General features: G+C 46.9%; 1 protein-coding gene across 1 annotated transcript; it reads left to right on the forward strand.

Moving 5' to 3' along the window:
- Window positions 1-298: 298 nt before the first annotated feature.
- On the forward strand, window positions 299-19970 carry gfra3 (GDNF family receptor alpha 3). Its single transcript, XM_066717109.1, has 8 exons — window positions 299-1093; window positions 7883-8158; window positions 8704-8796; window positions 8941-9331; window positions 9488-9597; window positions 9713-9847; window positions 10008-10132; window positions 16468-19970. Exons 1-8 carry the CDS (start codon window positions 1054-1056, stop codon window positions 16621-16623), a joined length of 1326 nt encoding a protein of 441 aa, XP_066573206.1. The 5' UTR covers window positions 299-1053; the 3' UTR covers window positions 16624-19970.
- The last annotated feature ends 6073 nt before the right edge of the window (window positions 19971-26043 follow it).

Raw genomic sequence — 26043 nt, forward strand, 5'->3', positions numbered from 1 at the left:
GTGATTGCAATTACCCAAACAGGCGAACACATACACTTGCACACAACCCCCCACCTTCTCTATTTTTGTAGGATAGGAATATCTACCCCACTCTCTCCATTTCTCTCTCTCTTGAATAAGAATTGTTATCTTTTGGACGTACATCTCTGTCCCATGCCCCCTCTCTCTATATATCTCATGCTCTCTCTCTCTTTCTCTCTCCGGTCCAATCAAAACTGTGCAGACTCCGCTCGCAGTCAGCCGCTGCGGAGGGAGAGAGAGAGAGAGAGAGAGAGAGAGAGAGAGAGAGAGAGAGAGAGAGAGAGAGAGAGAGAGAGAGAGAGAGAGCACACTCGTCCGCTCGGGCTACAAGAGAAACACTGAGCACCGAGAACAGAGGCGCTGAGAATCCGCCTCGGAAGCGCTGTCAGCCGGCAGCCAGTCTTTCTGCAGAGCGGAGGTCGCGGTGCACCTGTGCGTGTGGAGGATCTATACTATCATTTTGATTAATTTCTTAATATACATATTTTGGTAGTTTTTCTCCGGAGGTGTATGGGGGGGGATTCAGTTTAAATTGCATATCTTTTTTTCATACTTTTTGAGGTTTGTTAATGTATTCATTCATTAATTTGTTCTCTGAAACTGTTGCGCTTTTGCTAAGAAAGCTTTTGATTGGGGAAGATGCTCCTCGTGTAAAGAAAAGGTAGAAACATAAGAAAAACGGATAACAAGGGAAGAAGAAGACGAAGAAGAAGTGAACTTTGGGTCTATACAATAGGAGAGACACAAGAAGACGGAGTGTGCAGCGGTCTGTGTTTCTGTCGGTACCGGGCGGATGTCGCGCTGGACGGCTGTGATTCGGGTGTAAGCCGCTGCCTCCTGTCCGGTGCGGCTGAGCCGGCCACCGCTGTGATCCCACCTCCGGCTCTCCCCACCCCAACCCCGGGACGGGAGAGTGACAGCGAGCCGGTGAGACGCGGGCGGGACGGGAGAGTGTCAGGGAGCAGGACAGACCCGGACGGGACAGTCGCCGGACAGTCAGCCGGCCGCCCCCCGCTGCTGCCCCTCGGCACCATGATTCAACTCGCCGTCCTTCTCAGCTTACTGTGTGCGGGTCAGTGTCTTTATTATCCTTTATTCTGTACCGTGTCTCCCCTCTCTCTCCTCCGTTTCCCCCCAACCCTTGTTCCCCCCTTTCTTCTCCTTCTCCACCTGTCTTTCTATACACCTTACTTCTTCTCGTTTTCATTTATTTCTCTCATTTTCTTCCTCTATCTTCTCTTCTCTTTCATTTCCTCTCTGGTTGTCTATTCTCCCTAACTTCCAGTCCCTCTCCAATCTCTCCCCTCGTCCTTGGGCTACCTTCTCCCTCCCTCCCTCCCTCCCTCTCTTTCCGTCCTCCGTTATTCCTTCTCACTTTTCTGCTGAGTCTCTTACACACTCCCTGTCCAGCTACACCTCTCCTCTCACCCCTCCATCCCCCCCTCTCCCCCTCTTTCCTCTCCGCTTTTTAGAAGCGATGCGTTTTGCGTTACATTGTGCGCAACTTCGTATCGCACGCAAACTCTACAGCCCACTCATGCCCTCTATAGCGCCGGGGCAGCGGAGTCGGGGACGCGGATGTCTGGGGTTCAGGGCGTCACTGGTGTCTCTTTAACAGCCAACCACTGAGCACTACAGACATCTGGAGGTGTTTCCATTTCCATTGCTGTAGCCTGTAGGCAGAGTGACGGGGACAGAGAGAGAGGCAGAGTGTCAGGGAGAGAGAGAGAGAGAGAGAGAGAGAGAGAGAGAGAGAGAGAGAGGGGTAAAGTAAAAAGTGGAGAGAGAGAGAGAGAGACAGAGAGAGAGGCAGAGTGTCAGAGAGAGAAAGAGAGAGAGAGAGAGGGGTAAAGTAAAAAGTGGAGAGAGAGAGAGAGACAGAGAGAGAGAGACTTTTTACTTTTTAAACAATTGATATTTCACTGATTTTAACAAAGAGAACCATCAGGACCCTTTAAAAACGGTACAGAGAGATGGAGAGCTGTGTGTGTGTGTGTGTGTGTGTGTGTGTGTGTGAGTGCAGGCTGGGCGGCCCGTCCACTGACTGGCGCAGTGGAGCACTGGAGCGTTAAGTCACAGCGAGTTAGACTGGAAAACAACTCCAATGAGTGTGTGTCAGACAGAGGGTGCATTTATGTCTGAGTGTGAGTGTGCGTGTGTGTTGTGACTGTGAGTGCAAGATGAATATTACCTTAATGGGAATATAGTGTGTGTGTGTGTGTGTGTATATGTATATACATATATATATAGACCAAGACCCAGATGTAAAACCTCCTTAAAAACTACATTTAATAGAAAAAACATTAACATAGCGTTCATTGTTGTGTTATTGTTCTGTGTGAGATTTGTCTTGTACTGGGGCTCCCATCTTCTGGATAATTAAGACTCTTGATTCAGGTACACATCTGAACAGCTTACAGAAAGGCAGTGCCATAATCCACACTGACTGATTTAAAGTTACGCACCACAAGTCATGAAAATACAATTAACACACCAGAAGTACAATTTAAACACATGTGTGTGTGTGTGTGTGTATGAGAGTGAGTGTGTGTGTGTGTGTGTGTGTGTGTGAGTCTGTAATGGTCTGTGGGTGATATATGGAAACAGATATAGATATGACTCTTACTATCGATGACATCATTCTGAAGGTCTTAAGAACAATTATCGTTGTCCCTTAAAGAAATACAACTTCTCTCTCCCTCCCCCTCTCCCCTCTCCCCCTCTCTCCCTTTCTCTCTTTCTCTTTCTCTCTTCCCTTCTCTCTCTCTGTCCAAAGTTCAAAGTTTACTGACTAATTTATTAAGTTGACTGACTGAAGGCAATTATCAAATGTGACTTGAAAGGAATCACATAATGATAATAATAATAATAATAATAATAAGAAGAAGAAGAAGAAGAAGAAGAAGAAGAAAAAGAAGACACACTGCTATATGTGATGTGTCACCCCATTGCCAGTATCGTCTCTCCCTCCATCTCTCTTTCTCTGTTGATTGTCAGTCAGGTGGATTGCAGCTCTGATTTTAAAATGCACAATAACACAACAACTCAAACAAATAAAAATCCCCAGCATTGAACACAGGGATGGGACTGTGCTGTACTGTGTTGTCTTGTGTTGTCTAGTGCTGTGCTGTACTATGTGTGCTTTACTGTGCTTTGCTGTAGTGCTGTGCTAGCTGTGCTGTAGTGCTGTGCTGTTATGTGTTGTAGTGATGTACTGTAGTGTGTTATAGTGATGTGCTGTAGTGTGTTGTAGTGCTGTACTGTAGTGTGTTATAGTGATGTGCTGTAGTGTGTTGTAGTGCTGTACTGTAGTGTGTTATAGTGATGTGCTGTAGTGTGTTGTAGTGCTGCACTGTAGTGTGTTATAGTGATGTGCTGTAGTGTGTTGTAGTGCTGCACTGTAGTGTGTTATAGTGCTGTACTGTAGTGTGTTATAGTGATGTGCTGTTATGTGTTGTAGTGCTGTACTGTAGTGTGTTATAGTGATGTGCTGTTGTGTGTTGTAGTGCTGTACTGTAGTGTGTTATAGTGATGTGCTGTAGTGTGTTGTAGTGCTGCACTGTAGTGTGTTATAGTGATGCGCTGTAGTGTGTTGTAGTGATGTACTGTAGTGTGTTATAGTGATGTGCTGTAGTGTGTTGTAGTGCTGCACTGTAGTGTGTTATAGTGATGTGCTGTAGTGTGTTGTAGTGCTGCACTGTAGTGTGTTATAGTGATGTGCTGTAGTGTGTTGTAGTGCTGCACTGTAGTGTGTTATAGTGATGTGCTGTAGTGTGTTGTAGTGCTGCACTGTAGTGTGTTATAGTGATGTGCTGTAGTGTGTTGTAGTGCTGCACTGTAGTGTGTTATAGTGATGTGCTGTAGTGTGTTGTAGTGCTGCACTGTAGTGTGTTATAGTGATGCGCTGTAGTGTGTTGTAGTGCTGCACTGTAGTGTGTTATAGTGATGTGCTGTAGTGTGTTGTAGTGCTGCACTGTAGTGTGTTATAGTGATGCGCTGTAGTGTGTTGTAGTGCTGTACTGTAGTGTGTTATAGTGATGTGCTGTAGTGTGTTGTAGTGCTGCACTGTAGTGTGTTATAGTGATGTGCTGTAGTGTGTTGTAGTGCTGCACTGTAGTGTGTTATAGTGATGTGCTGTAGTGTGTTGTAGTGCTGCACTGTAGTGTGTTATAGTGCTCCACTGTAGTGTGTTGTAGTGCTGCACTGTAGTGTGTTATAGTGCTCCACTGTAGTGTGTTGTAGTGATGTGCTGTAGTGTGTTGTAGTGCTGTACTGTAGTGTGTTATAGTGATGTGCTGTAGTGTGTTGTAGTGCTGCACTGTAGTGTGTTATAGTGATGTGCTGTAGTGTGTTGTAGTGCTGTACTGTAGTGTGTTATAGTGATGTGCTGTAGTGTGTTGTAGTGCTGTACTGTAGTGTGTTATAGTGATGTGCTGTAGTGTGTTGTAGTGCTGCACTGTAGTGTGTTATAGTGATGTGCTGTAGTGTGTTGTAGTGCTGCACTGTAGTGTGTTATAGTGATGTGCTGTAGTGTGTTGTAGTGCTGCACTGTAGTGTGTTATAGTGCTGTACTGTAGTGTGTTATAGTGATGTGCTGTTATGTGTTGTAGTGCTGTACTGTAGTGTGTTATAGTGATGTGCTGTAGTGTGTTGTAGTGCTGCACTGTAGTGTGTTATAGTGATGTGCTGTAGTGTGTTGTAGTGCTGTACTGTAGTGTGTTATAGTGATGTACTGTAGTGTGTTATAGTGATGTGCTGTGGTGCTGTGCTGTAGTGTGCTGTGCTGTAGTGCATTGCAGACTCAGTCCCCAGTGTGTAGGGCAGTGACTAACACGCTGTAATGTCCGGCAGTGGCTGTAATCGTATTTATTAGCTGCGATAATGATGCAGATTTGATGGTGGAGTCGGGCAGAGTGCTCCCCCGAGACTGAGCACACCCCCCTGCCCGCTCTCTCTCTCCCTCCCTCTCTCCCCTCTCTCTCTCTTTCACTTCAATTCAATGTGCTTTATTGGCATGCCATAATAATGTATTGCCAAAGCCGTACAAAAGGAGATACATATGATCAATAGAAACAGGAATAATAATAATGTGTGTGTGTGTGTGTGTGTGTGTGTGTGTATGTGTGTGTGTGGGGGGGTTAGGTAACAAAACAAAGTTAAGATATACATTTATATAAGTATAATTCATACATAGTTGTAATTACAGTTATATATCATAGCATATTATGAACAGAAGAGTAGAAAAGCAATAACAAAAAAATGAGATTTTCACTTCTCTCTAGTTGTGCCCCTACGTAGTGGCTCTCTTTCCCCTGTCTAAAATCCAAAAAGGCTGTTTTAACTTTCAGGATAAAACTGTTATTATCCTGAGAGTGTGTGTGTTAGTGTGCGTATAAGTGTGTGAGTGCGTGGCAGCTTAGGCAATATTGTAAATGTCGACGCTACACTCGGCGCACTAAAACACCTCTGAGTTTAATTGAAATTGAAAAGGGGGGGTGGTGGGGTGGAGAGAGAGAGAGAGAGAGAGAGACTGAAGAGAGGTGGGGTGTGGGGGGGGAACTGAGACAGATCGATAGACAGGTATACGGATGAGAGGAGAGAGCGAGAGAGGAAGAGAGAGAGAAAGAGGGAGAGAGAGAGGGTGGGGGGGAAGAATGTTCTTTTATAAGAAGCCGTTGTCATCGTGGTTAGATCATTGGTAGCTTGTTGGGAGATCTAGATTGTTGATTATTCTGCTCACAGTGCGTTGTGTGTCCAGCACTGCCTGCCTGGGAGGGAGCAGACAAGAGAGACTGACAGAGAGATAGAAAGAAAGAAGTATGTTGCTTTGTTCCAAAACGCTGTGACTTTTCAGATGTGTTTATCAGTTTGAACCCGTACCCCACCCCCACTCTCGCAGTGTGTGACCCTGTGTGTAGCTGCGGTCAGTCGCACTGTGCTCGGACAGAGGCTGTGTTGTTATTACCTCCCTGCGGGGCTGTGCCACAAAGCCACTATGTTTCCCTAACCTGCAATATTACTGACTGCCACAAGGGGGGAGCTGTGATATTACTGGACATTCTTCCTTTCAGTTAACTAACGTTTTTCTGGACACCAAGTGTGCATGTGTGTGTGTCTGGGATTGTGTGTGTGTGCGCTTCTGGAAGAGTGTATGTGTGTGTGTGCGTCTGAGAGTGTGCATCTGAGACTGTGTATGTCTTACAGTGTGTGTCTGAAAGAGTGTGTGCGCGTCAGTGTGTGTGTATTTCTGAGAGTGTGTGTATGTGTCTCAGAGTCTGTGTGTGTGTGTGCATTTGTGTCTGACAGTGTGCATACGTGTATGCATTTGAGAGTGTGTGTGCATGTGTTTGAACAATGCACTAGTTTTTCACACATTACACTTGTGTTTTTCCATATTTACAATATAATTAAATCCCCTCTCTCTCTCACACACACACACACACACTTATAAATAACATTACATTTTGTAACCACACTCTCTCTTATTAGTTATAACTAATAACTAATAAGTGAGAGTGCAGCTATAAAATTTAATTTTCTTTATATACTTTTGCCTTATTTGGGCCAGCACCTCATAGAAGTGAAGACGCTGCAGTGCACTGATGTTTTTAAGTTACATATATATTTATAAATATTTGGAAATAAACACTTATAAATGTTGAACCTCTGTTTTGAAAAAATCATATTTTTCAGTTTGAATAAACATACAAATAAATCCTCTATCTGGGCTTTGAAAAGTCTATATTCAGCCTTGAAGTAGAGAGACACAACGAGAGAGTGAGAGATGGAGAGACTGAGCGCGAGCGAGAGAGTGATAGAGATGGAGAGATGGAGAGAGCGAGTGAGAGAGATGGAGAGACGGAGAGAGAGTGTGCGAGAGCGAGAGAGATGGAGAGACGGAGAGCGTGCGAGAGCGAGAGAGATGGAGAGACGGAGAGCGTGCGAGAGAGAGAGAGATGGAGAGATGGCGGAGCGGTGCGGGGCAGTGACAGACTCAGGTGGCAGATGGCAGTGAGTTGTTGTCTCTGGGAGAGATGCCCAGTGTGGGAACGTTCAGCCCCCCCCAGCCCCCCATCTCTCCTGCTCAGTGACACACACCTGTGTTCAGGCCGACTGGGACTCCCCCCCGCTGCACTCCCCCCCCGGCTGCCGAGGTCACAACAGAGATGAGCACAGAACAGCTGAGCAGAGCCCTCGCCAGGGTCGTTGTGTGCTGCTGATAACACTCCAGCGCACCGCGCCGCTGGGCCACACTGAAGCGGCCTTCACTCACCCCAGAGCGATGCATAAAGGAGTAGTGTCCAATACTGTACTGGACAATATCATCCATTCCAGTCCAGTAAAATATAATAAAGTATAGTTCAGTACAGAACAGTGGAGCCATGCAGTGTAGGGAGAATCACCAGTCTTGACACAGAGACACAATGCAGGTCACCAAAAAGAGCAGGCCCCAACACTACAGGGCTGGGTCTGTCCTCAGCGGATACCCTGAGCTTCTCTAGTGCTTCTGAGCTCAGCTCCTCCTGTTTGGACCCCCTGCTTAGCCACCCCACCCCCCAGAGGGATAGTACACTCAAGGAGGAGAAGAGGGGCAAGATTTTTAATACACATGAATAAATTAAGAAAGTAAAGCGTCCAATTTAGAGGAGAGAGATTCCTATGAGATATTTGCATAATTTATGTGATTCTACAGAAACACCAGTAAGTGTTGAACCAAGTACACACTCACACACTCACACACATACACACACACACACACACTCACTTACACACTCACACACACACACACACACTCACTAACTCACTCACATTCAGTTTGCCTGTCTGTCCTCTTACCGTGTCTGCCTGTGTCTGTGTGCAGGGCGGGTGTGGGCAGGGCTGGACAGCGCCCCCCCGGACTGTGTGGAGGCGGAACACGTGTGCGTGTTGGAGACGGGGTGCAAGACGACCTATCGCCTGCTGGAGTACTGTGCTGGCGAGGAGGCCGTGGCACCACTGGGGCCCGAGGCCAGGCGTGAGTGCGTTGCTGCAGAGACGGCACTGCAGGGGAACCCCCTGCTGGCCTGTAAGTGCCAGCGCGGTGCCCGGCGGGAAGAGCACTGTCTGCGCGTGTACTGGACTGTGCGTTACTCTCAAGGTGAGTGCCAACACTCTGACACTGAAATACACAGTCACTGATACACGTGATGTTCCCAATGGAATACCAATACTAATAGTAATAATAGGAATTAAATATGAATAACAACAATAATAAACATCCTGCACGAGAACAAGGCTCTGCTGATGTGCAGATGAATTAATGAATTCACAGCAGGTAGTAGAGTGATCTCCTGAGAGTCGCTGCACTGTTGTGTCTCGCTGTGCGTCTTCGGAGGGGATGGAGACGGGGGGGGGGTGGGTTCTGGAGGAGGAGGGGGGCTACAGCCCTGATTGTGATTGCGCTTTACGACTTTCCTTAATTAGCAATGAGGGATAATTAAAACCAGCCACTCAATTAACCGCACACGCTGACCTCCCCTTTGCAGCAGAGGTGTGTGTGTGTGTGTTTGTGTCTCTCTGTCTCTGTATGGTGTCCTACAGGGACAAACAGTCCCAGCGCTGGGCTGTTGAAGAGTCTGAAGCGAGGTGACTGAAACCAGAGAGAGAGCATGTGTTGAGTTGTGTTGTGTTGTTGTGTGGCAGGACACTATGAGTTCGAGGCGTCCCCTTATGAGGACCTGGAGTCCCAGCAACTCTGGAGCATTGAGAGTGCACGCATGGCCCCCATCCTGTCAGGTAAGGATCCCTGACCCCTCACAGTGCTGTCTCAACACACTGTAACACAGCATGGCACAGCACAGAAAGAGGGAAACCAATTATCAAAATGCTCTCCTATTTCACCCTGTCTCCCTCTCTTGCTCCCTCTCGTCTCTCCAACAGTCTCCTCCTCCTCTTCCTCCTCCTCCTCCTCTGTGCTCCAGGATGCTGGGCCGGGCTCCCAGAACCAGTGCCTGCGGGCGGCACAGGAGTGCGGCTTGTTCGAGCGCTGCGGGGCGCTGCGTTCTGAGTACGTGCTGGCCTGCACCAAGCGGCCGCCTCCCCCAGCCACCGCCCGCTGCAACCGCCAGAAGTGCCACCGCGCCCTGCGCCGCTTCCTGGAGCGCGTGCCGCCCGAATACAGCCTGCCCCTCCTGTTCTGCCCATGTGGGTCGGCCCTGTGCGGAGAGCGCCGGCGCAAGACCATCGTGCCCTCCTGCTCCTACGAGGAGGAGGGGGAGCGGCCCAACTGCCTCCGCCTGCAGGGCTACTGCATGGCTGACGACCTGTGCCGGTGAGAGGAGAGAGGGATGGAGAGAGGGAGAGAGGGAGTGGGATAGGATGGGGAGAAGGGAGTGGGGTGAAGGAGGGGAGGGAGAGGACACTGGACAGTATTATATTGTATTACCTTGTACTAAAGTGTCTGTCTGTGTGCTTGTGTCTGTTACAGGTCCAGACTGGCAGATTTTCAGCACAACTGTCAGCCTGCCAGCCTGCCTCCCTCTGACTGCCTGAGAGGGAGCTGGGCAGCTTGTCTCAAGGCATATGCTGGACTGATAGGTGAGAGAGGGAGAGAGGGAGGGGGAGGTAGAGGAATGGGAAGAGAGAGGGAGAGAGAGAGAGTGGGACTATAATGAGAACAATATTCTCTCTCTCTCGCTCTCTCTTCTGTCAGGCACCATTATGACTCCTAACTATGTGAGTAACAGCAGTGACGCTGTGTCTCAGTGGTGTAGCTGTGAGGGCAGTGGCAATGACTGGCAGGACTGTCACCGGATCCTCAGCATGTTCAACCAGAACCCCTGCCTACGTGAGTATCACTGTCTGCCTGTCCGCCTACCTGTCTGTCTGACTCCCTGTCTGTGTGCCTGTGTGCCTATGCCTCTGTGTATCTGGGTCTCTATGTCTCCCTGTGTGTCTGTGTGTGTGTGTGTGTGTATGTGTGTCTGACTCTGTGTGTGTGTCCTCAGGAAAGGCGATCAGTGCTGTGGGTAGTGCCCCTCCCCGTCCCGTGGACAGCACGCCCCCACCGCCCCCCCGGCCCTCCCCACACATCCAGCGGCTCAACATCAACCTGCTGCCAGACATCGCCAAGGTAACACACTGCGATGGACCGATCACACTCTCACTCTGCACACTGTGAACTGACATTGTAAACTGTAGACTGACACTGTAGACTGTAGACTGACACTGTAGACTGACACTGTAGACTGTAGACTGACACTGTAGACTGTATACTGACACTGTAGACTATAGACTGACACTGTAGACTGACACTGTAGACTGACACTGTAGACTGTAGACTGACACTGTAGACTGTATACTGACACTGTAGACTATAGACTGACACTGTAGACTGACACTGTAGACTGTAGACTGTAGACTATAGACTGACACTGTAGACTGTAGACTGTAGACTGACACTGTAGACTGTAGACTGACACTGTAGACTGACACTGTAGACTGTAGACTGACACTGTAGACTGTAGACTGACACTGTAGACTGACACTGTATACTGACACTGTAGACTGTAGACTGACACTGTAGACTGACACTGTAGACTGACACTGTAGACTGTAGACTGACACTGTAGACTGACACTGTATACTGACACTGTAGACTGTAGACTGACACTGTAGACTGACACTGTAGACTATAGACTGACACTGTAGACTGTAGACTGACACTGTAGACTGACACTGTAGACTGTAGACTGACACTGTAGACTGACACTGTAGACTGACACAGTAGACTGTAGACTGTAGACTGACACTGTAGACTGACACAGTAGACTGTAGACTGTAGACTGACACAGTAGACTGTAGACTGTAGACTGTAGACTGACACTGTAGACTGTAGACTGACACTGTAGACTGACACTGTAGACTGACACAGTAGACTGTAGACTGACACTGTAGGCTGTAGACTGACACTGTAGACTGACACTGTAGACTGTAGACTGACACTGTAGACTGTATACTGACACTGTAGACTGACACTGTAGACTGACACTGTAGACTGTATACTGACACTGTAGACTGACACTGTAGACTGACACTGTAGACTGACACAGTAGACTGTAGACTGTAGACTGTAGACTGACACTGTAGACTGACACTGTAGACTGTAGACTGACACTGTAGACTGTATACTGACACTGTAGACTGACACTGTAGACTGACACAGTAGACTGTAGACTGTAGACTGTAGACTGACACTGTAGACTGTAGACTGACACTGTAGACTGACACAGTAGACTGTAGACTGACACTGTAGACTGTATACTGACACTGTAGACTGTAGACTGACACAGTAGACTGTAGACTGTAGACTGTAGACTGACACTGTAGACTGTAGACTGACACTGTAGACTGACACAGTAGACTGTAGACTGTAGACTGACACTGTAGACTGACACAGTAGACTGTAGACTGTAGACTGACACTGTAGACTGTAGACTGACACTGTAGACTGTAGACTGACACTGTAGACTGACACAGTAGACTGTAGACTGACACTGTAGACTGTATACTGACACTGTAGACTGTAGGCTGACACTGTAGACTGACACTGTAGACTGTAGACTGACACTGTAGACTGACACAGTAGACTGTAGACTGACACTGTAGACTGTATACTGACACTGTAGACTGTAGGCTGACACTGTAGACTGACACTGTAGACTGACACAGTAGACTGTAGACTGTAGACTGTAGACTGACACTGTAGACTGACACTGTAGACTGACACAGTAGACTGTAGACTGACACTGTAGACTGACACTGTAGACTGTAGACTGACACTGTAGACTGACACAGTAGACTGACACTGTAGACTGACACAGTAGACTGACACTGTAGACTGACACAGTAGACTGTAGACTGTAGACTGTAGACTGACACTGTAGACTGACACAGTAGACTGTAGACTGACACTGTAGACTGACACTGTAGACTGTAGACTGACACTGTAGACTGTAGACTGACACTGTAGACTGACACTGTAGACTGACACTGTAGACTGTAGACTGTAGACTGTAGACTGACACTGTAGACTGACACAGTAGACTGTAGACTGACACTGTAGACTGACACTGTAGACTGACACAGTAGACTGTAGACTGTAGACTGACACTGTAGACTGACACTGTAGACTGTTGACTGACACTGTAGACTGACACTGTAGACTGTAGACTGACACTGTAGACTGTATACTGACACTGTAGACTGTAGGCTGACACTGTAGACTGACACTGTAGACTGACACAGTAGACTGTAGACTGTAGACTGTAGACTGACACTGTAGACTGTAGACTGACACTGTAGACTGACACTGTAGACTGACACAGTAGACTGTAGACTGTAGACTGACACTAGACTGACACAGTAGACTGTAGACTGTAGACTGACACAGTAGACTGTAGACTGTAGACTGTAGACTGACACTGTAGACTGTTGACTGACACTGTAGACTGACACTGTAGACTGTAGACTGACACTGTAGACTGTATACTGACACTGTAGACTGTAGGCTGACACTGTAGACTGACACTGTAGACTGACACAGTAGACTGTAGACTGTAGACTGTAGACTGTAGACTGACACTGTAGACTGACACTGTAGACTGACACAGTAGACTGTAGACTGTAGACTGACACTGTAGACTGACACAGTAGACTGTAGACTGTAGACTGACACTGTAGACTGTAGACTGACACTGTAGACTGTAGACTGACACTGTAAACTGTAGACTGACACTGTAGACTGTATACTGACACTGTAGACTGACACTGTAGACTGACACAGTAGACTGTAGACTGTAGACTGTAGACTGACACTGTAGACTGTAGACTGACACTGTAGACTGACACAGTAGACTGTAGACTGACACTGTAGACTGACAGTGTATACTGACACTGTAGACTGTGACTGACACTGTAGACTGACACTGTAGACTATAGACTGACACTGTAGACTGACACTGTAGACTGTAGACTGACACTGTAGACTGACACTGTAGACTGTAGACTGACACTGTAGACTGTATACTGACACTGTAGACTGACACTGTAGACTGACACAGTAGACTGTAGACTGTAGACTGACACTGTAGACTGTAGACTGACACTGTAGACTGACACAGTAGACTGTAGACTGACACTGTAGACTGACACAGTAGACTGTAGACTGACACTGTAGACTGACACTGTAGACTGTGACTGACACTGTAGACTGACACTGTAGACTATAGACTGACACTGTAGACTGACACTGTAGACTGTAGACTGTAGACTATAGACTGACACTGTAGGCTGTAGACTGTAGACTGACACTGTAGACTGACACAGTAGACTGTAGACTGTAGACTGACACAGTAGACTGTAGACTGTAGACTGTAGACTGACACTGTAGACTGTAGACTGACACTGTAGACTGACACAGTAGACTGTAGACTGTAGACTGACACTGTAGACTGTAGACTGACACTGTAGACTGTAGACTGACACTGTAGACTGACACTGTAGACTGACACAGTAGACTGTAGACTGTAGACTGTAGACTGACACTGTAGACTGTAGACTGACACTGTAGACTGACACAGTAGACTGTAGACTGACACTGTAGACTGACAGTGTATACTGACACTGTAGACTGTGACTGACACTGTAGACTGACACTGTAGACTATAGACTGACACTGTAGACTGACACTGTAGACTGTAGACTGACACTGTAGACTGACACTGTAGACTGTAGACTGACACTGTAGACTGTATACTGACACTGTAGACTGACACTGTAGACTGACACAGTAGACTGTAGACTGTAGACTGACACTGTAGACTGTAGACTGACACTGTAGACTGACACAGTAGACTGTAGACTGACACTGTAGACTGACAGTGTATACTGACACTGTAGACTGTGACTGACACTGTAGACTGACACTGTAGACTATAGACTGACACTGTAGACTGACACTGTAGACTGTAGACTGTAGACTATAGACTGACACTGTAGACTGTAGACTGTAGACTGACACTGTAGACTGTAGACTGACACTGTAGACTGACACTGTATACTGTAGACTGACACTGTAGACTGTAGACTGACACTGTAGACTGACACTGTAGACTATAGACTGACACTGTAGACTGTAGACTGACACTGTAGACTGACACTGTAGACTGTAGACTGACACTGTAGACTGACACTGTAGACTGTAGACTGACACTGTAGACTGTAGACTGACACAGTAGACTGTAGACTGTAGACTGACACTGTAGACTGACACTGTAGACTGTAGACTGACACTGTAGACTGTATACTGACACTGTAGACTATAGACTGACACTGTAGACTGACACTGTAGACTATAGACTGACACTGTAGACTGACACTGTAGACTGTAGACTGACACTGTAGACTGACACTGTAGACTGTAGACTGACACTGTAGACTGTATACTGACACTGTAGACTGTAGGCTGACACTGTAGACTGACACTGTAGACTGACACAGTAGACTGTAGACTGTAGACTGTAGACTGACACTGTAGACTGTAGACTGACACTGTAGACTGACACTGTAGACTGACACAGTAGACTGTAGACTGACACTGTAGACTGACACTGTATACTGACACTGTAGACTGTAGACTGACACTGTAGACTGACACTGTAGACTATAGACTGACACTGTAGACTGACACTGTAGACTGTAGACTGTAGACTATAGACTGACACTGTAGACTGTAGACTGTAGACTGACACTGTAGACTGTAGACTGACACTGTAGACTGACACTGTAGACTGACACAGTAGACTGTAGACTGACACTGTAGACTGACACTGTATACTGTAGACTGACACTGTAGACTATAGACTGACACTGTAGACTGTAGACTGACACTGTAGACTGACACTGTAGACTGTAGACTGACACTGTAGACTGACACTGTAGACTGTAGACTGACACTGTAGACTGTAGACTGACACTGTAGACTGTATACTGACACTGTAGACTGTAGGCTGACACTGTAGACTGACACTGTAGACTGACACAGTAGACTGTAGACTGTAGACTGTAGACTGACACTGTAGACTGTAGACTGACACTGTAGACTGACACTGTAGACTGACACAGTAGACTGTAGACTGTAGACTGACACTGTAGACTGACACAGTAGACTGTAGACTGTAGACTGACACTGTAGACTGTAGACTGACACTGTAGACTGTAGACTGACACTGTAGACTGACACTGTAGACTGACACAGTAGACTGTAGACTGTAGACTGTAGACTGACACTGTAGACTGACACTGTATACTGACACTGTAGACTGTAGACTGACACTGTAGACTATAGACTGACACTGTAGACTGACACTGTAGACTGTAGACTGTAGACTGTAGACTATAGACTGACACTGTAGACTGTAGACTGTAGACTGACACTGTAGACTATAGACTGACACTGTAGACTGACACTGTAGACTGACACTGTAGACTGTAGACTGACACTGTAGACTGACACTGTAGACTGTAGACTGACACTGTAGACTATAGACTGACACTGTAGACTGACACTGTAGACTGACACTGTAGACTGTAGACTGACACTGTAGACTGACACTGTAGACTGTAGACTGACTGTAGACTGTAGACTGTAGACTGTAGACTGACACAGTAGACTGTAGACTGTAGACTGACACTGTAGACTGACACTTTAGCCTGTAGACTGCAGACTGACACTGTAGACTGTAGACTGTAGACTGACACTGTAGACTGTAGACAGTAGACTGACACTGACACTGCAGACTGTACTGAACTGTGGATTAATATACAGCGCTGTACATTGACACTGTACTGTGTGCACTCTGTGAGAGATGGTGCCAATGTCACAGGCAGGTCTGTGATAGACTGTAAAGTTTTTCCATTCCTATCGATTGCCTTGGACCTGTGTGTCAATGCCAAGAACAAAACATGAGAATTTGAGAGAGGGATACAGGGAGGTAAAGAGACAGAAAGAAAGAGAGTCTCAGTTGGCTGTCCTACAGCAATCTCTGTCCCTCCCTCTCTCTCTCAGTCAGGGAGAGTTACCCTGAGGTGTTTACATGAGATAGTGCATCAGTCAGGGTCCATTAATATTCATTTATTCAGGCCCATCTGTCTCTCCCTCTCTCTCTCACCCTCCCCTTATTTCCCTCTCCCTCCCCCTCTTCCTACCTCTTGGCCTTTTCCCTCCCTCTCCCTCCCTCTCCCTCCCTGCTCTCTCTTACTGACTCTTCCCTTCTACTTCCCCTTCCCTTTATGTGTGTTCCTCTCTTCTCTCACAACCCCACTCGCTCCCTCTCTCTCCTTCCCTCTAACCCTCCCATCCTACTGTTTCCAACTCCCTCTCTCCCTCTACCTCTCCCTCTCTCTCAGGTGGAGGACAGTGAGGAGGATCACGAAGAGCAGTTCAAGGTCATCCCTCCATACTCAGATAGAGCTACAGAGTCCAACATTCGCTCTGGGGGGGCAGGGGCAGCACCTCACGCTTTGCTCCTCAGCGCCGCTCTGACCTGGGGGGCCCTGGGGTAGAAAGCCTGCCCCCACCACCCTCCCATGCCCACCCACTCCCCACACTCACCACTCAGCCTCACTAGGGCTGTGAATACCACAGAGAGGGGGGGAGAGGGAGTGGGCGAGAAAGAGAGGAAAATGTGAGAAATAAAAGTAAAAAAAGTAAAGGAAGAATGCAGCAGAGAGGCAGGAGGGGGGAGGAATGGAGGAGAGTTGTGCTTCTCTAATCTTCCTCCCCTCTCTCTCCTCCCCCCCTCACCGTGCCCCATAAGAAAACCCCTGTATTGTAAATAGCATTGCTCATCATGACCTACGCCTCCCCTTCCTTGTTCGCTGCAACTTCCAGTGTCCACTCTCCCCACAGGACACACTGTCCACCCCTACTGGTGTCGAGGGGGGCTGTGAAAAGTGTCAAGTGGTGGTTATAGAGAAGGAGAGGGGAAAGGAGAAAAGAGATGGAGGGAGAGACAGTGAGAGAGAGGCAGAGGGAGAAGGAGAGAGAAGGAGGGAGAAAGTGTGGGGAGGGACAGAGCTGTCGCTGGCGCCTGGTTTATTAATGAAACTGTGGAGGAAAAGGCAAACAAACAAAACAGAGAGATAAAAACCACAGACAGTCTCTGCTGGTGTCTGATAGATCTCTCTCTCCCTCCCTCGGTCTCTCTCTCTCTCTCCCCCTCTCTCTCAGTGCTGCCCCAGGCTCAGTGTGTGTTGTAGCGTGAAACACAACAATAACAACAGACTGCATCTTGGCTGAGAACTTGTATCAATCAATCTACCTGTCCTTCTCTCTACCTCTCTGTCTCTCTATGTCTCTCTCTCTCTCTACCTATCTCCTCATCTCCCCATCTCTCTCTGTGTATGTATGGAGGCATGTGTGTTTGCCACTCTGTGTGTGTGAGAGTGAGAGAGTGTGTTTTCCGTTGATAAAGCTGTGTTGCCCTCTATAAGCAGCCAAGGGTGAGAGGGTAATGGGCAGTCTAGCTCGTTCTCATCCTCCGTTATCTCTCTCATTCTCACCTGTTCTGTTTGTGGGGGGGTGGAGAGGTTAGGATTGGGGGAGCAGTAGGAGGAGAAGGAGGTGGTTGGTGCAGTTATTAAAAACAGCGGAAAGCATAAACATAAAATAAAATAACAAAGCGATAATAATAAAAGTGAGATTGGTGTTGGTCTATGCAGTGGCCTGTCGGCTGTGCGTTCAGGCCTTAGCGCAGACTGGGGAGGGAGGGAGAATCACAGCCATTATCATAAAACGTATAGCAGAAAATAAAAACAGAATTAAATAAACGATCTGCACTAGCGTCTCCCCCCCCTCCTTCTCTCTCTATTGCTCGCTCTCCCTCCTTTACTCTAATACCCTCCCTCCCTCCCTCCCTATCTCCCTCTCTCTCTCTCTCTCTCTCTCTCTCTCTCTTTCTCCTTCCAATTAAGCAATTAAAGTTCAATGAAGTACCTAATGTGGAGAGCTGGGCCAGGGGAGGAAGGAGAGAAGCACGGCCCGGGGAGGAGGGAGGGAAAGGAGAGCCAGTGCAGGAATGAGGGATGTATTAAATGGATGTGTAGGTAGTGTATACACAGAGTGGCAGGAGAAGGACAGGAAGGGGGAGAGAGAGGGAAAGAGGGATGGGAGCAGAGTGGAGGAGCGGGAGGAGAGAGGAGGAAGCAGGGAAAAGAAGGAGAGAGCAGGACGAGAGAGGGTGTGATTTGTTTGGGTCACAATTCTGTTTATTTAACTTTGTTTGTTTGTTTGTATGTTTGTTTGTTTGTTTGTTAGTTAGTGGGTTGTATCCCCTGTTGTTGTCCAGTAAGAGTTATTGTGTCTCCTAGCCTCCCAGTCCCCGCCGCAGTCTCCCAACACCCCTGCAGTCTCCCAGACCTTCATCAGTCTCCCAGACCCCCATCAGTCTCCCAACACCCCTGCAGTCTCCCAACATCCCCACAGTCTCCCAACACCCCCATCAGTCTCCCAGACCCCCGCAGTTTCCCCACAGTCTCCCTGCCCCCCGCAGTCTCCCAGCCCCACTGAGTTCAGTGTCTTTGAATTGTCTTTGAGTTGAGTGTCTATTTGTTCTTCTTTCTATGCTGATTGGCCGAAAATCTGTATAATCTGAGGCATATGTAAACAAAAAAAAAATATTTTTTCAATATCCTGTATAAAAGTGAAACATACTCTATTGATTATTATTATTATTATCATCATTATTCTTATTATTATTGTAATTATAAATATCATCCTCTGTTATACTATTAGTAGCAGCGTTAATTTATTTCTGTGTTGTTTCATGACCCTGGTCTGGCATGTGCCTGGCGTGTGTCTGGCATGTGGTTGGTGTGTGTCTGGCAGGAATGTGTCTAGTGTGTCTGGTGCATGGTTGGTGTACGGTTGGTGTCTGTCTGGTGTGTGGTTTTTGTATGGTTGGTGTGCATCTGTCATGTGTCTGCTGTGTGGCTGGTGTATGGTTGATGTCTGTGGTACTCTAGTGGATCTCCATTTGGACTCTGTTGACATTGTCCAGGGCAGGACCCCCCCACCCACTCACTCACCCAGCCAGCCGCTCACTGACTTACCCAGCCACCACTCACCCAGCCACCCAGCCACCACTCACTCATTCGCTGACTCAGATGAGCGAGGGAGGCAAGCAGAGCAAGGGGAAGGAACTGTCCCCCCCACTCGTTCTAACGGCCTGTGACACAGACAGAGAGACCCCAGCATCTCTGTGCACTCCAGTGGGAATCGGCCGAGGACGTGGTGACATCACAGACACACCCACAACATGCTGCTCCCCACCTTGGTCACAGTCCCATTTCTCTGGGTCTTCCCTGGTTCACTATAGCCAGGAACAGTACAGCTGAGGAATCAAGATCAGAAGAGACATTGCAGCCCCCCACCCCCTTTCTACTGTTGTGAAACTGAATTAAAAAAAAAGGGGCACAGGTTTAATGCTCTCTGATGTAGCCCAGTCACTGAATCAGTTCAGTTAGTTATAGTTATAACAATAAAGCAAATGCCAAAAGATAAAGATACTGCAGTTACTTAACACCTAGGCTTATATAACATCACAGTAACAACACTGTAATAACACTGTAACAACGCTGTAACAAAGCCAATATTACCATACTACAAATCAATAGTTGTATTGAGCGACTGCATTCAATAAAAGAGAATAGATTTCTTTAAGAGTGTGGAGTGTCTGTGTGGCTGAACTGTAGAGAGAGAGATTTTATTTATTTATTTATTAGTCATTTAATATATTTATTTTGTTTTATAAAACATTGTCTTTGAAATATTATATTTTCATGTATGTATGTAGTGTATAATTGCTTTGGCAACGCTGCTTCTTGTAATCATGCCAATAAAGCACTTTAAATTGTCATTTTGAGTGAGAGATGAACTGAGAGAGACCGAGTCTGTCTGTCCTTGCACTACTACTGATCACTACTCGCACACTCACACACAGACAGGTACATTGTGTCTAAGTTTATGTGTTTCTTTACGAGAGAGGGAGAGAGAGAGAGAGAGAGGGAGGGAAACAAAGAGGTGGACAGAAAATGTGAAATTATTCAGCAACTTTTCTGTCCCATTAAGCACGATGTGCATGTGCACTGTGCAGACGTCACTGTGCTGACCCCTGACCCCAGAGAGATGGCGCACAGACACACCGCACACACACTCCTCCTATTCTTACAGTGTTCTGAGAGAGGGAGGAACAAGAAGAGGGAGGGTGGGAGGGGGCGATAGTTTCTGTTCAGTGAAAATATCTGTCTTGTCAGTTTTACTTTTTTTTAATTGCGTCGGCATCTTCTTCAGAAATACTTACCATAAGTCATGCAGTCAAGCAGCTTTGAATGAGATTGGGAGAGAGACAGAGAGAGGGTGGAGAGAAGGAGAGAGAGAGCAAGGGAGGAGGGGAGGTGGGCTCTCCATTACGGGCTGTATTAATGTGCAGTGTTGATATCTGTCACTTCACAGGCCTTTCTCACTGCAGTTAATTTTGTCAGCCCAGTAAAGTGAGACCTTTTCATACACTTGAATTTCAATGAGGATCTCGGAGAGAGAGATAGAGGGACAGAAGGCAGGGGGCAAGGAGGCGGGAGAGAGTCAAGCAAGGGAGAGAGAGAGAGAGATGAGGAAGGGGAGAGAGAGATGGAGAGGGTGACGGAGGGAAAGAGTAATTTTAGGTTGAGGTCTGGAATGTAATTGTTGCAATATGAATTATTATTATTATTACAGGAGTGGCAATAAGAATAATATACTACTACAACCACTACTAATAACAATAATACAGGACTTAAATCATCTTGTGTGTTAGGTTAATTAACTACCGCATGCTGTGGAAGTTAATTACCACACACCTGCTGCCAGCTCTGTCCCACCAGCTGTGCGACAGGACAGTCACCCAGCTCACCGTCTATCGCCCAAATTATATCTTGTTACATTACAAAAATAATCTAAACACACAGATTTATTAAGAAAAAGGTCAACAAAGCCAAAAAGCGGAGAAGGCAAAGAATTGTGACAAGCTGGGGTTAGCGAGCAGGGGGCTACGATAGGCTGGGAATTGGTATCTATAGGCCAGAAAGGTGTACGGTCTAGCAGGCCGGCGGGTTGGACTGGTGTTTGTACCCGGGGCCCGGTCGGCTCGTCTGGTACATTTTGAAGTTGCTTTTATGGAAATGGATGTGTTGGAAGCGCCAGTATGCTGTGTCTGTCAGCGGTCCGTGTCTGTCAAGGCTGAGCAACATGCTACAAATAGAACAGAGAGTCAGACGGCGATTACAGCACAAACACAAACCTTGATTTATTGATTTATTTAACTATTTTAAGTAATGTACTACTCCTGAATCTAATAATACAAAATAAGGATTCAGGGCTGAATGGTAAAGATATTGTTATTATTATTATTGTTATTAATATGCATTATATGTTTCTCCTGCCATATCTGGAAAGACCATTTCACATTTTTCAGGGACAGCAGTCACTTCACATCAGTGTATTTCTCTGTATAGAGATAGATAGGGAGAAAGAGGGACTGAGAGAGAAAGAGAGTGAAAAAGAGAGGTAGTTAACCCCTTCAGTGCTGCAGGACTGCTGTGTGACATGAGTGGAGATGGAGATTTTGTAATTTATATATGTATCTATGTATGTATGTATGTATTGTTCAGATTGATCTCTATCACCAGTCCAGTCAATGCAATTCAACTGAAGCTGCTTTATTGGCAAGACTTATATGTTTATTGCCAAAGCAATTACACAATACATACTTTTTATACAATACAGTAAAAACACATTCCCTCTGTGTCCAGGCTGTCCAGAGGGCCACAGTGTATCTCTCATTCTCTCTTCTCTCTCTCTCCCTGTGTATCTCTCCTCTTCTCTACCCTTCCCTCTCGCAACTTCCCCTCTCCCCCACCCCCACCTCTCACTCCCATGGTTAGTTAGCTGCTTAATGCCGTGTACTCTGGAACTGTTTGCTGGGACAACCTCTATCTCTCTCAATCTTATACAGCTCAGTTCAGTTCAGTTCAGTTCAAATTAACAAAGCATTTTGGAGCTAAAGCTCTCACACAGCATAAACAGTGAGCATATATCTGACAATAATCTCTCTCGCTCTCTCTCTCTCTCTCTCTCTCTCAATTCAACTCAAAAAAGCTTTATTGGCATGCCTAATTGACATCAGTGTTGCAAAGCATTGTCAGACATGTCCACTGCTCAAGAATGAGAACAATAAATACACAAATTAGACATTCTAGATATTAACCTCTGTTTATAGATACTTTACAAAACATTGTTGTACACACAGTATACACAGTGTCACCCAGTAAAATGTTGCGCAGCTACCTCTGCTGTCTGTGCGTCCTCCCCCAGCAGGATTGCCAGACTTGTTCCCCCTGCTTGGTGAACTGAGGTCAGGGGTCAGGCTTGCGAGTCTGTGGGAGTGGGAGTATTTTGGGCAGTACAGCAGGAAGTGGGCCTCATCCTACACTTCTCTGTCTATCTCTTTTGCTTTCACTCCCTCACTGGGACACCGCCTAAAGCCACTGTACTATTCTGTGTATATACACCTCTACTTTATATACACACCTGTACTCCCTGTATATATGCACCTGTACTGTTTATATACACCTGTAATCTCCTGTAAATATTAATCTTTACTGTATATATACACCTGTACTCTCCTGTATATATAAACCTTTACTGTATATATACACCTTTACTGTATATATACACCTGTACTGTATATATACACTTGTACTGTATGTACACACCTGTACTCTCCTGTATATATACACCTGTACTCTCCAGTGCTCAGATACTGTGGATAAGAAACAATACATGTAGAAATTATACACTTTATACTTTAAAATATACTAACCGGCATTTTACATAAAATTGCTGTATGCAAAGTACATACAGTGTCATGGGCCCAGAATGCTCATTCTGCCTCTCTCTCGCTCTCCATCTCTCCAGAGAGGCCCAGGAGCAGAGTTCCTGGGTTCACCTCTCTCTCAGCCTCGTGGGCCTCTCCCTCCATCTGTCAGCACAGGAGAGCAGACCTCTCTCCCTCCCTCTCTGCCTCTCTCGCTGCATCTCTCCCCCTCTCTGCTTGTCTCCATCTCTGTCTGTATCATACTCTCCCATCTCTCTTTCTCCTCACTTTTCTCTACCCCTCTTTCCATCTCTCTCTCTCTCTTTTTCCCCACAGCAGCTGTCTATCCTGCAGCTGTTCATTAATAGCTCACCATCTCCTGCCTCTGGACACACTCCTCTCCCTCTCTCTCCCTCTCTTCCATTCTGCCTCTCCCTCTCTTAGTTTAATTAGTTTATTCATGAAGAATGTACAGCACTACAGTACTATAGTACAGAACTACAGTACACTACAGCACAGCACTTCAGCACTATAGCACTACAGCGCCATACAGAATTCATGTGCACTTGTTGATTTGTTTGTGTTGTTGTTGTTGTGCATTTTAAACTCAGAGCTGCAATACACCAGACAGTCAGGCAGCCATCCAGACTGAGTTACTGTTCCCATAGAAATAACAGGTACATTACTCTCTCTCTGTCTCTCTCTCTCCCTCCCTCTCTCTGATGATGGAGAGGCAGCTGTGTGGGGTGGCAGTGTCCTGTCACTCAACGCAACTACAGCACAGGTAAACTGAGAGTGATGTATAGCCACTCACACATACACACACTCACTGACACACACATACACACTGACACACACACTCATACTGGGTTTACATTCTGCAAACTCACACTGACACACTCAGTACCCAAGCGTTGCCAACAGAGGCACAGCACAGCAGTACAGCCCCCTCCCTGCTGGCACAGCCTCTGCTGACTTCTCACAACTATGCTTTAGTTTTAAGAAATAAAAAGATGCAGTATACAATGTTCAGTGTATATATAACGGATTCTGCTGCGTTAACAAAGAGACAATTAGAGTTCTGTCAGGAGAGTGGGATGCCTTCTGAAATGGTGCCAGAGAAAGAGACACAACTATGCTGGAGTGTGCTGACTGACTGACACACTGACTGACACACTGACTGACTGACACACTGACTGACACACTGACTGACACACTGACTGACTGAAAGAGGGAGAGAGAGATTCAGACACACGACCCCACCGCGCTCCTGCCCATGCACTTCGAATGCTCCGGCTCTGATCCCTGGATCGATGGGCGCCCCAGGCTGGCTCTCTCCCTAATCCCGGGATCAGGGCCGGAGACAGGACTCCTCCCCTGGGGGGCGGGGGCTGGAGCCAGGGGGGTTAGTACTGTAATCCGCAGGCTGAATTGTGGGAGATGGCACAGCTCTCTGGGACACAGTCAGCACTCTGCAGAAATCCCTCGCTCTCTCCCTCCCTCCGTTTCTCTCTCTCTCTCTCTCTAACTGGGAGAGAAGTTTGTGTTAATTTGTGTGTGTGTGTGTGTGTGTGTGTGGAGGGGGAGTTGAGAGATTGTGTTTCTGTGACAAAGTGACTGTGTGAGTGTGTGTGTTAGTGGAGCCTGTGCATGTGTATGCGTGTGTTTGTGAATGTATGTGTGAGTGTGTGAGTGAGGGTGTGTATGGTGTATGGTGTATTGAACCAGTTTTTCATGTTTCTTCCTTGTTTTTTGTTGTTTTTTACATAATAACCACAAAATAATAATAAGACGCATATTTTGCTGTCTGTGCAGAACTCCCCCTTCACAGAAGGGCCCCGTGGGCACTGTCAGAACCAGCTTCAAAGAGCAGCACTGGCACACATCCTCTCTGTCTCCTGCACTCCAGACTGCATGTCCTGCCCCACGCTGCGCTCGCACTCTCCTACACTACACTCTCCTACACTGCACACTAGTGTTACCAGCCCGAGGACCCGGGGCATCGTAAACCCGGGCAACCCAGACGATTTCTCAACCCCGCAAGCCCAAGATTGGCATACAGTGGGGGAAAAAAGTATTTGATCCCCTGCTGATTTTGTATGTTTGCCCACTGACAAAGAAATTATCAGTCTATAATTTTAATGGTAGGTGAATTTTAACAGTGAGAGACAGAATAACATCAAAAAAAATCAAGAAAAACGCATTTAAAAAAAGTTATACATTGATTTGCATGTTAATGAGTGAACTAAGTATTTGACCCCTTTGACTCAGTACCTGGTGGCAAAACCCTTGTTGGCAATCACAGAGGTCAGACGTTTCTTGTAGTTGGCCACCAGGTTTGCACACATCTCAGGAGGGATTTTGTCCCACTCCTCTTTGCAGATCCTCTCCAAGTCATTAAGGTTTCGAGGCTGACGTTTGGCAACTCGAACCTTCAGCTCCCTCCACAGATTTTCTATGGGATTAAGGTCTGGAGGCTGGCTAGGCCACTCCAGGACCTTAATGTGCTTCTTCTTGAGCCACTCCTTTGTTGCCTTGGCTGTGTGTTTTGGGTTATTGTCATGCTGGAATACCATCCACGACCCATTTTCAATGCCCTGGCTGAGGGAAGGAGGTTCTCACCCAAGATTTGACGGTACATGGCCCCGTCCATCGTCCCTTTGATGCGGTGCAGTTGTCCTGTCCCCTTAGCAGAAAAACACCCCCAAAGCATAATGTTTCCACCTCCATGTTTGACGGTGGGGATGGTGTTCTTGGGGTCATTCCTCCTCCTCCAAACACGGCGAGTTGAGTTGATGCCAAAGAGCTCGATTTTGGTCTCATCTGACCACAACACTTTCACCCAGTTCTCCTCTGAATCATTCAGATGTTGGCAAACTTCAGACGGGCCTGTACATGTGCTTTCTTGAGCAGGGGGACCTTGCGGGCGCTGCAGGATTTCAGTGCTTCACGGCATAGTGTGTAACCAATTGTTTTCTTGGTGACTATGGTCCCAGCTGCCTTGAAATCATTAACAAGATCCTCCCGTGTAGTTCTGGGCTGCTTCCTCACCGTTCTCATGATCATTGAAACT

The sequence above is a fragment of the Amia ocellicauda genome, chromosome 11, assembly GCF_036373705.1.
Source record: "Amia ocellicauda isolate fAmiCal2 chromosome 11, fAmiCal2.hap1, whole genome shotgun sequence".
Classification (NCBI taxonomy): Eukaryota; Metazoa; Chordata; class Actinopteri; order Amiiformes; family Amiidae; genus Amia; species Amia ocellicauda.